The 12,379-nt window shown below is 38.0% G+C and overlaps 1 protein-coding gene across 1 annotated transcript; it reads right to left on the reverse strand.

Moving 5' to 3' along the window:
* Positions 1-168: 168 nt before the first annotated feature.
* Positions 169-8,713, reverse strand: LOC134495338 (keratin, type I cytoskeletal 12-like). The gene is made up of 8 exons (XM_063300707.1): positions 8,336-8,713; positions 7,151-7,233; positions 5,977-6,133; positions 4,677-4,841; positions 4,444-4,569; positions 2,420-2,637; positions 1,788-1,859; positions 169-399 (listed from the first exon to the last, which is right to left on the reverse strand). Exons 1-8 carry the CDS (start codon positions 8,696-8,698, stop codon positions 294-296), a joined length of 1,290 nt encoding a protein of 429 aa, XP_063156777.1. The 5' UTR covers positions 8,699-8,713; the 3' UTR covers positions 169-293.
* Positions 8,714-12,379: the final 3,666 nt, after the last annotated feature.

A 12,379-nucleotide genomic window follows, 5' to 3' on the forward strand; every position in this document is an offset into this window, starting at 1 on the left:
GCTCTATGAAGGACTGGCAACTACTGACATACACTGTGAGCAATATGCGGCCAACAGTTTAAATATAAGCAACACAAATCTTGACAGTTTTATTGCTACAACATGCAATGTTTATTGCGGAATGCCAGAAATGAAGGCAACATTTTCATTCTTGAATGGCAAGGAAGGAATGTGCTCAGAAAAGAAGCAGTTGCAGAAGCAGAGAAAGGAAGAGGGTCCTGGTTTTCTGGGCAGCTTTTTGTTTCTATCTGAGTGCTGTGCTCTGAAAGACTTTGTAGTAAAGCTGAGGCTCCTTATTTAATGGGCTTTTCTTCAACAGACTGGACATGAGTTGAGATAACTTGATCACCAATTCTGTCTTCCACTATGGTCCTGATCACTCTTCTTTTTTGGGGGTCTGTATAGAAAGAATTCAGAGATTTAAGACAGAAATAATAATTTTTCATTATGCTTTAAAGTAGTCAATTTTACAGGAAAAAGGGTATGGCTTCGGAAAAGGGGAAGTTTGGTCTACAGCAAAGAAGAATCTTTCACAACCTCTTTCTGAACATGCCAAGGTTTGAGCCTGGATCTTTGTGCAGGCAACTCATTGCTCTATACTGAATTTCAATCCTTTCCCAAATAATTCTCAGTGATTAAATAAAATAATTTCTGGCTAAAATACTGGAAGCTAAGCCTGTTAACAAAAATTTGTATAAAACCGCTGAGCTGCTGAGCTTGCTGATTGGAAGGTCAGTGGTTCAAATCTGCGTGACGGGGTGAGCTCCCGTTGATAGTCCCAGCTCCTGCCAACCTAGCAGTTCGAAAACATGCAAATGTGAGTAGATTAATAGGTACCACTTCGGCGGGCAGGTAACGGCATTCCATTTAGTCATGCCGGCCACATGACCACGGAAGTGTCTATGGACAAACGCCGGCTCTTTGGCTTTGAAACAGAGATGAGCACCACCCCCTAGAGTCGGACATGACTGGACTTAATGCCAAGGGAAACCTTGAATCAACAGCCTGCAAAGATTAAATACTATATTTGTGTCAATCAATTAATGGAATCTAATGTATAGTATTTTAAATATATATTATACTTTAATATTATCTAGGCATTCATTGCTGTTCACTCAGAAATGTATCTTAAGGTTATGCAGATGTACATTACAGCTGGGCACCCTTCTCAGTTGTTTTGTGTAGAAGGGAATATTGAGCAGATGGGTGAAGAAAATAGGAATTCTATTTGCCAAACCCAACTTCCATACATTCAATAGCCACATTGTACAGGGCCAACTCATAATTCAATCTCATGGAAGGGAGAGTTTGAATTTATGGAGAGTTAAGGCAAGTTCCTTTATTCCCAAGCTCCAGATATCTGATGGCCTCTATCCTACTCATTTCTATACTGCATGTTCCACTACAAAAAGTTTTACAGTAAGATTAAGTTTTTGCAACTCTGTTGTTTTAACAGGCAACAAATCAACACTTTTTATCCTTCAATGAATAGCAAAATAACACTGTTTATCAAAATATGGAATTCAATACATAGAGAAAATAAGCAAAAGTTATTACCTCTGGCATTGCTTCCAGGTCCAGATCCTAACTTATCTGAGCCTTCACCTTTTCCCAAATGTTTGGGTCTAGAATCTTCAGATCCAGAGCTTTTGAACTGGAACTGAGAGGTGGAATATTCTTGTCTCTTAAACCTTTGATCTGCAGATTCCCCACTTCTAGATTGAGAACTAGAAGGTCCTGATGATGATTCCCTGGATCTTAAGTCTGAAGACCCAAAAGCTTTAGATCCAGAGCTGAAGGATGACTGGTCTTTAAATTTTGAACCTGATGATCCTCTGGATTGTCCCATGTCATTTCCTCTGGAATCTCCACCAGTACTTCCAGTTCCAAAATTATTATAAAAGTAGACGGAGAAAAAAAAAAGCCTGTTTAAATATTTTGTCGTAGGTGATCCTAAAATGTGAGTTTTTCATTTCAGTTTTTGAGTAGAAGCGATCAAAGCAATTTACTGTGCCTTTTTTGTTGTTGTTGCAGGTGGGAGGGGAGAGTCCGTTTCTACTCCGTGTTATAGAATAGAACAAACTTTGAAAATCTTATAACTCAAAATAACTAACAAATGAGAGAGGCTACCGTGCTCTGTTCCCTATTGTATACTTTGTATTAAAATTAAGGAAAATAGGAAACATTAAAACATTTGAGAAAGAGCCCTTTAATGAGTGCTTGAGGGATTACAGGCCTGCAGCTACCGATGGACTCTAGTTTTCAACATCCTCAGTACAGCTATTGGACAAAGCTTACTGGAATTGTAGTTCAACCAGATCAGAAGTGGTGCATGTTTCTGTGCTTTTTAGGGGAGAAATTTAGGGCAGGCAAGATCAAAGCTTTTTAAGAAACACAACCTTCTCCACATTCTTCTCACCTTTCATTCCCATCGAGCAGACTTCGGTAAGTCTCAATCTCGTTTTCCAAGCGGATCTTAACATCCAGGAGCTGTTCGTATTCTCTGTTCTGACACGCCATGTCATCTCTTATCTGCTGTACTTGGCATTCCACATTGCTGATTACTTCTTGTATTTGGGACAGTTGGGCACAGTATTGACCTTCTGACTGTGCTAGAGTGGCCTCAAGAGATTGTTTCTGAAGAAAAAAATAAAACGGGATCTTGAAAATGAACACAGTATGAATGCAGAACATGGCTGAGTAACCTTATTTTTTTTCCTGTTACCAAGAGCTACGTTCGCTTGGAAGCAATCTGGACAAATTTGTTGTGGACTCCATGGGGAAGTTTAGCTTTTTTGTTTTCTGTTTTAATGTTTTTATTTCATCATTGATACATATTGATTCTATTTTGGGGTTGTAAGACACCCAGAGCTTGGTTTAAGATGGGCATATAAATATGGGCATAAAGCATATAAATGTTTTAAATAAATAAATAAATTATTTTTATTTAAATATAAAGGTCATAGCAGGACTGAAGCAGTTGTAGAGAAGTGCTTGTAAAGCTTTGAGGTTAGGCACAGGGTTCCGTGGAATTGGAAGGAAGCCACAGCTAATTAATTTACTAGTGCAGTGTTTCTCAACCACAACAACTTTAAGATATGTGGACTTTATCTCCCAGAATTCCCCAGCCAAGATGCTGGCTAGGGAATTCTGGGAGTTGAAGTCACTCATCTTAAAGCTGCTGAGGTTGAGAAGCACTGCACTAGTCTAACATTTGTCAAATAGCACTGACAAATAGACTCAAACATTTCCAACATAACCCAGTTTTGGATGTCAATACTGAATTTGGATGAATGTCTCACAAGTATTTAATTCTCAGGTGCAGAATTTGTTATCCAAATGAAGTTTGATATATAGCATGTGATATTCTTTGACTGCTAACATGAAGGAGGTTTGAGCATTTCAGAATTCTTAGAAAAAGATACCTAAGTATTGGTTCTTTTTGTGCAGCAACTAGCATGATTCTTTTGTGAATAAGCAAGTAACATGCTACTGTAAAATTTCAACCAAACCCATTTTCTGTCTAATGTGTTCCACATGAATAATTTCAAGTTTCAGCTCCTACTAATTTTAAATAAATTTAGATCCCATACTAGTTGTGTTCTTAGATCTCTGGTTGTCTTCAGACAACTTGACTGACCACCTCATGGGAAGTATTCACACACTTGCACTAGCACTGCACAGTCAGAGATTCCCTGATTAAATAGGGAACAGCCATCTTTGGTGGTCCCCCAGCCACTGTTCATCTCTTCGGGGAAGAAAAAAAATCTGAGATGGCCTGGTTGATGGCCTCATAAATGGAGGTTTGGAAGGCTTATATGCCCTGCCTGTTTCTTTCTTTGTTTCTTACACACAGACATACATGTGTGAGGCACAGTAGTGAAAAGTAAAGTTGAGGCAAGAAAGAATTTTTAGATCTATCTGATTTTGCAGGGCTGCTCTAGGACTTCATCTCTGCTGGTAGTTGAAAGGGTTAATTGAACAATCTTGTGGCTCTTTGGGGCTAAAACAAACCACCTCTACTCTGTTGCTTACTAGGTTATGGAGTAGCACACTAACACTACTCATAAGAATAATAACTGTGTAGTGCTAATATAGTCTCCGTGTCTTTTAAATCAGTGGTGAGATAGCTGTGTTTAGCTCTCTAGATGTTGGTGGATCCAAATTGTGATCAGTTCCATCTACGTAGCAATTATCAAAGATGGTGGGAGCTGCATTCTAATAATACTTGATGGGTTATAGATTACCTTGCACTACTGATAATTGTTCAGATTGTCAAGAATTAGGGAGAACTATGACAAACTGGGTTTGTTGCAGGCTGGAACCTAGAAGAAAGGGATTTACCAATTCACATATTACAACTCTTCTGTCTTAAGAGAAGGTTAAACATTAATCCATGAGCTGAAAGCTTCTACTAAAATATTTCTGAAAAAAAAATTCTACCATTGATAGTTGGGATTGCAGTTCAATTTCAAGGTTCTGCAAACTACGTTTCAGTTCAGTAATCTCACTCTTGTTGGTACTGGTTTCCTCAACGCTGGTGTTGATCTGCTTATTCAGTTCTTGGCTCTGAAATACATCACAATTTGAAAAATGTGTTTTCCACAATTTTTAATTAAAAATTATTTTGTTTAAAAAAGAGTCTCCATGAAGAATATTATTAGAATCTATTTCACCTGTTCGTTGAACCAGGCCTCAATGTCCTCTCTATTCTGCTCAGCCAGAGCCTCATATTCAGCCCTCATCTCATTGAGAAGAGTAGTCAGGTCAGCTCCAGGCGTGGCATTCATTTGCACATTGATATCTCCAGCTGTAGTAGAATCATTCACAGAGCCCATATCCTGTATCAGAAAAAAAATCATTTACTTTTGATTTTAAAAATTATGACAGACTTGGAATGTTTTGACTGAGTCCATTTCAGTTTGCTTGAAGAAGTTAAGAAATCAGTGTCTAAGGCAGTTGGAAGTACACACAAATCTTGTCTACAATGTCATGCTGCTGTGAGTGAATCAAGTATACAACTTCATGTAATGCAATGATTCAATAAGTGTCTTAAAAACTTTCAGACAGTCAAAAAACCTGTTTCATATAGAGAAAATTCCTGGCAGTTTCAGATTAGTATTTTGGAACTTTTATTTGGTATGTGCTTATATCTAAGATTAATATTAATCCCAAAGTTGACAACTGAGGTGACCAATGATAGTTTCAATTTTGATTTCTAGAAAGCTAAAAATTTAAGCAACATCATCCCCATGTTTTGAATACTTTTTCTGTACTAAATTTAAAGATTATGAGATTAATAAACAGCAAATTTTAAACAAAATATATAAATTGCACTGTGTTTGCTGTTGGACATGGGGAAACTTAAATCCATCTCAGAAATGGGCAGGAGTCTTGTAACTAATTGTTTAGACTGAATTTGGTAACCCAATCATCTCCTGAATATCTGTAAATATCCTTGGGCTCTGGATTGCAGCAGTGTCTGATTAACTATGAGCCATGAAATCTCTCTATTCTACTTGTCATTTGAAGTCTGTAATAATATTGTGACATGTCATAGAAATCTTCCCCTCCCAGATTCTCTGTCTTTACTAAGTTAAGGGAAGGATAAACTGCAGTGGTAGGTTTTCTGGGAACACCTATGGGGCAAAATTAATACAACTGGGATTGGTCCAAACTCCAGAAACATATGGCTCCAATCCAAAGTGGATCTGGGGTGGGAGAAATATGTCAACACTCCTCCCATTTTGTATTCCATTCATGATTAACATGAACAGCTTGTTTATATACAACTAGAGCTGGATTAGGGGATTATTGTCTTTTATATTTTTTTGCTGAGACAATCCAGTTCAATCCTGCCCAATTCTTTTAATGCCAGCCAATGAGAGTTTTGCCAGTTAGCATCTGAGAATTTCACATATTGTTTTTTTGGCATATATTTGTCCCTGTTTTATGTATAACTGAGCCCCAAGATACCTCCTCATGATTCTTCTTCATGTATTCCAGCTCTTCAGTCAAGCCATCAATCTGCATTTTAAGATCATTACTTGTTATCTCAATTTCTTCTAGGGCCTTTCGTAGGCCATTCCTGTCCATTTCAACGCTCTGGTGGAGGGCCACTTCATTGTCATACCTGATCAAAAGCAATCAAAAGGGTTGTCAACTCATTTGAAAAAAGTAAGGGAAATATATATTCCTTCTTTTCCCCCTTGGGTCTTCGTTCAGTGCTTTCTTCAGCTCTTAAACGAGTTGTTAAAGGAGAACCACAGCACAGTCTATATTTGTAACAGCCATGTCTCACTGTGAAGTGACAAGGAGCAAAATGGAGAGTGGGGGAGGAGTTACGCTGTCAGCACACTGCTCAGTGATATGGAGGAATAGAGAAGATGTTTGCTGCACTGCCAATGACCTCGCTACCTGTTGTAGGTAATTTGCATTGTGGTGGCTCTGACCTCTCACCATTGTGGCACTGGGTTAGGGCACTAGTAGCCATAACAAATAAGAATAGTCAGAAATGCATCTCACTGAGTTCAGTGTTGCATTCCTTACTACCCCCAACATAGACAATTATAGTCCAGGGATGATCTTCATCAGTACAGCAGGTCCCCGGTTTAAGAACGAGTTCTGTTCCTAAGTCTGTCCTTAATTCGAATTTGTATGTAAGTCGGAACAGTTATTTAGCATCAGTTAGTCAAACGTTTGTCTTAGTATTTAATATATATTTTACCTTTCTATGCATATAAAACACTTAGGAAACATTTCCAAATACACTAAAGCATCTTAAATGCTTTGTAAATACTACTTTACAAAGTAGTATTGTGTACTTAACCCTAAACGTAGTACTTAACTCAATTTTAATATGATAGTCTTTGTGGCAGTCTGTCCTTAACTAGGAGTCATCCATAAACCAGGACATCCTTAAACTGGGGACCTGCTGTATGCCACATGCATCACCAATATGTTTCTCTAAACAGAGAGTTGATAGCTAATTTTAGTATGAATTTGGCATTTGCTTGTATTGAAATACTTTGGGATCTTTTTTTTTAATGTTGACTTTAACCAGCAAAGCTCTTGATTTTAGAAGGCACATTCTTCTAGATGGTGAATAAAAACAGGATATAGAAAATAGGCCAATTTCCCTCCCACTTACTTGAGTTTGAAGTCAGCACCAGCCAACCTAGCATTGTCAATCTCCAAAATAACTGTTCCATTGTCTGTAGCTGTAGCAATTATCTAAAATATATAACATAGAAAGTTGGATTTGACATGGATGATCTTCAGCAACTTTAATCTTGCAACCTAACTGCATAATTTTCTGAATAGAGCATAAGAGCAGAGCAAAGCTAGGCCATGGACCACGTCCTCTTCTTTGCATCCTTTCAGATATCCCAGGAAACTTCCATGCATTCAGGGGAGAGGGGACCACAGGGTTGCAGCAGGGAGTGTTCTCTCTGTTAAGTTTCTTGAATGGTTGAGAACTCTGCAGAATTAAGATTCTAAATTGCCTCTTGGAATCTACTTTAGTTGAAAAGGTTTCTCCATGGCTGCATAACAATTAGGAAAGCAATGTTTTAAAAAAAAAAGGTAAGGAAGAAAAACTTTATACTCATTATTACTGGACTCAGTATTATCTGTCACTATAATTAGGTTAATATAAACAATAGTTCAATTGTCTACATATTTGATAAATACATCTTCTATCTTATATAAGATATTGTGCCACATGAAGTAGGATAATTAGTAAATGTCAGATTTCTTTCAGGTAGTTAGATTGCATAATTCAACAACTTTGAATAACATCTGATCTGAAACCTAACCAGATCCTTTGTTCCTTCCTGAACATAAAATTTATCTTATGTATTGTTAAGTTATCCCACTGTCATAAACTGTGAGAAACTGCACGGGTGAGGCACTTACCTTACACTTTTTTCCTTTTAAAGAGGGTGACTAACATCTCAGCCTTATCCATGAATAAATATATATTTCATTTGGTTTACTGAAACTGAGACAGTATTGGTGAAGGCAACAAAATGTGCTGCTTTGCATGAAATCCAGAAAAGATAAAGAGATGCAGTCCCCAAGGGAGGCATTCAAAACTGAGACCTCTACCTCCTTCACTATACCACTTGCAGAGTGTATGCTTCTCTCCTACAGAGTTGTCTTCAGTTATTTCCTGGTCATTAAGCCTGGCAACATGAACCGCCTGCCATTAATGAACATTTGAAACCACTCTGGCTCACGAATCTTCTCCTAATACTGATCTGGTATGCTCACACAATAACCAGGGTAAATAGAGTTCTAAGGTGTATCCTGCTAAACTTGTTTCCTTTCTTACCCGTTTCCTAAGGTCATCAATAATTGCATAATATTCGCTATAGTCGTGTCGTTGTCCATCTTGGTTTCCTGCTCCAAACTTTTCATACCATTCTGCAATTTTGTTTTCAAGTTCACTGTTTGCTTCTTCCAGTGCTTGAACATTTCCAAGGTAGGTGGCCAAACGGTTGTTAAGGTTTTGCATCGTCTGCTTCTCGCCACCTGAAAGAAGGCCACCTTCCCCACCTGCAAAGCTGCCAAAAGCTCCAGCTGAGCCAGTGGCGCCCCATCCAGCACTCAAGGCCCTGGATCTGCTGGCTCTGCATGCCAGGCCACCAGAGCCCAACCTGCCTCTGCTGTCCACCCCTCCACCGATGTTGCACATGCCCCATGCCCCACTGCTGCTGCCACCACTGCTGCAACTGCTACCAACAACCCTGCTACTCGATCTACTACTTAAGCTGCATGATCCACCACCAGATATTCTTGTTACTCCTCTGCTGCTGCGGGAAGAAGAGGTTTGTCTGGATGGCTGGTTCAGGAAGCTCATGATTCCAGGACAACAGAAAGGACCTTCCCTGTGCAGAAGTGCAACTTGAGTTCTCCTTGGAAAGTGGTTTTTACCCTTTTATATGTCAGTGTCACATTGCATCATATTCATAAACCTATGATAATTTTGTCAACAGATTAGCCTAGCCCATAATTAAATAATTATGACAGTTAATAGACAATCCTAATACATATATTTAGGCTGTCCCCTTGATTATTCACTTGTTGAGGTGGAAAATAGGTGGAGCAGCCCGGGTCAAACCTTTCATTATAGTACTGCATTTTTTGTAAAACAAAGTTGAGAAATGACTTTCCTTTTCATAACTTTGCTTCTTCTTAATGCAGTATATGTATATTCAAAATGTTTATATTTAAACTCTATTTAATTATTATCCACATCCAAAAGGAGCAGAACAACATAAAACTCATATGATTTGCCTGGGTGTTCCAGGAAATACAGGGCTGATGTATTTTAAATGGTTAGTTTTGAATGTAATAATGTCCCTCTTGTGTTCCATTAAAAAGTAGAATTTTAAAGAACTTTTAGAGGTCTTTAATGCACTGGAACTTCAGATTATACCTCTGAACAAACATATGGAGTGTTATACATGTCTTCCCTTAATTTAGAGCTGTTAACACAAATTTCTCAGGAACCTCTTGTCAGCCCTTCAAGGTAGGCAAGGTGAGGAGACAGGAGTCCCTAGAGAACTGGAATGTACTTTAGTGTGGCTAGGATATTGTAACGAAATCTTGAAAACCTATCAAAGCCCCTCTCTACTTCAACTTATACCTAATACAATCAAGGTGAAGTTGCTTTGAATTTCTTGTTCACACTTTCTACCTTCCCAGCACTCAGATACCTTTTCTGTAATGATTCTGCATTAATTCTAGCACACCTTTAGAATTCAAATATCCTTTTTGCTCCTTATTTTTTCAGTTCAGGTGTTTCACGTGTCAACTTCCCCAATTAACATTTGTTTAAAAACACTACCACTACCATTCGAAGACAGCTTTTAGGAGTATATCTTCCTTTTTCAGAATTTTTGCTTAGAGAAAAATGGACCCATTTAGTGCTCTTGTGAGATCTGTTGGAGGTGATTCACTCCAATGAGATCTCAGTGGCAGATTTATTTTGTATCCCTAGTGCTGATCCATGTACTATATACAGGAAGGGCTCCTCTTTGTTCTATATTATTGGACCAATCCTTAAAGAATGAAGTCTAGATTAGATATTAATGTTGGATGTCGAGTAGTTTCTAGGTACTTGATAGTAATGGGATAAATCAAATGGTCTTGCTGCAAAGATTTAAGGATAAATCACTTACATCACTTATAGGATGATGTATTTTTAAATTTCATTTGAAAGCAAGAGGCTCACTGGTTATTTGATCATTACATTCTATAATAAAATAAAATGCAGTATAGGCAAATACTTCGCCCATTTTCAAGGTCAAAATATTGTTTGTTTGTTTGTTTGTCAAATTTATATGGCCTCTCATCCCACATGAAGTGGCTCTGGGTGGTGTACAATAAAACATACTATTAAAACATACTACAAAACCAATTAAAACCAATTAAAACAGTAAACATAGATAAAACAAGATCACAAGTGGGAGAGTATCACACATAATACAGCCAATTATTTTGATTCAAACACAATTTCTGCTTAGAAAACCACTTTTCAGTTCGCTGCCATGATTATGCTGTCAGTGGCCAGTGGCAGCTAAACTATCATGACATACTTACTGTATACTGGCTAATTGTAACTGCTTTCAGGGAGCAGATCAGGTTGTTGTTTTTCATCCCATCAATTAAGCTCTAGCCTGAAATGACTGCTGATCACTTAAATCTCTTTTTCCATTGACATAATGTTCTATATAGTGTAACACATAACCTTTTGCCAAATCTTGAAAGATAAACCATACTTTTAAACCTCAAAAGCAAGTTTTTTTAACTTGTTAGTCATCCCCATCAACTGCAGTCATCACATTTGGGAAAGAAATTAGTATCTTCTGTGTTGCTTCTGCCTGTTCCACTTAAAATCTGACTCCATCAGCTGACTAATATAGGTTCACAAGGGCAAAGTATGACACTTGTAGTGAAGGCCATCCCATGCTTAACAAGGAATCACTGTTGACCCTATTTGTTTTCCAGATTTCATGCTCATCAGCAGCATATATATGTGAGTTGGTTCAATGAACGGATGCAGACAGGGCCTCTTTAACAAAAGCAACAGGCTTCCCACCCCTTTCCTTGTCAGACCATGTGAAAATGAATGAGAATTTTGCCACCCTAAATTGTCTGTCTATCAATCTATCGGTGCTTCATCTGAAAGTATGGTGGAACTCTTGTGCTGTAAGCTTGATTTTCCTTCTAATAAATATTACTAATCAGAATTCTGAGAGACTTGTTCTTTGGGTTAGCTGTTTCCTGTCCAGACTGCTAGGGAGGAATATCAGACAATATGTGACAGAATCGACATTTTTGCTGACTTTACATTTCAACCTTTTTTGTGGGGGAAATAGAATGTGTAATATCCTCTTATAACAGGGCTTATCAACCAGGGTTCCATGGAACCTAAGGTTCCATGAGGGGTCACTAGGGGTTCCTTGGGAGATCATGATTTCTTTAAAAAATTATTTCAAATTTGGGCAACTTCACACTGAAGAGGTAAGTTCCATTCTTTATTTTTAGTTTAAGAACACTGTTAATGCATATATACAGGCCTACACATGAAGTGAATGTAATAATTTTGTAACTTCTGGCCTATATTTGAGCCTGAACGTACAGGGGTTCCCTGAGGCCTGAAAAATATTTCAAGGGTTCCTCCAGGGTCAAAAGGTCGAGAAAGGCTGTCTTATATTGACCCAGCACAGTGGTGATGAATTGATAATTCAGTTTGTAAATTACTAGAAAATCCTTGAATTTTAGAGTTGAAGTTAATCTAATTCTATCTTTTGCTTAGCACAATGATTTTACAACTACAGCCCCTCAGAGGTAAAGCCATTCTGCCTCTATTTAAACATATCCAGTAAAGATCTGTGTATCTCTTGAGTCCTATTGTCAAACAATTCTTGCTGTTAAGGTGCTGTTCCTGAAGTTTAGTCTTTCCAAATTTTGAGGGGAGCTCCTCCTCCCCATGTTTTGGTGCAAAGTATCTGGGTAAACTGGTTGCATTGTAGAGATGCCACCAAGCAAGAAATCTGCTCAGTTTAAAGAAATGGGCACAGAGGTTGTGGAGCTTGACTCCTTTGACTTTAATTTCCTTTTCTGAGACCTTTTAAGATAATTAGATAAGATTTGCAGGCATAGTTACCCCTTGTATACCAACTTCCATGTAAATAGATTGATAGGTTCTTATGCAAAGGTTCATCACTACTGGTGGTGTCAGGAATACACACACAGACATATACCTACAACCTATATCTGTACATTTCTATCTCCATCTCCATCTCTCTGTCTTAAAGTTTAAATCATGAGTTTCTTTCTTCCATCCTTTGGTTGTAATAGATTTTCT

This window comes from Candoia aspera, chromosome 4 (assembly GCF_035149785.1).
Source record: "Candoia aspera isolate rCanAsp1 chromosome 4, rCanAsp1.hap2, whole genome shotgun sequence".
Classification (NCBI taxonomy): Eukaryota; Metazoa; Chordata; class Lepidosauria; order Squamata; family Boidae; genus Candoia; species Candoia aspera.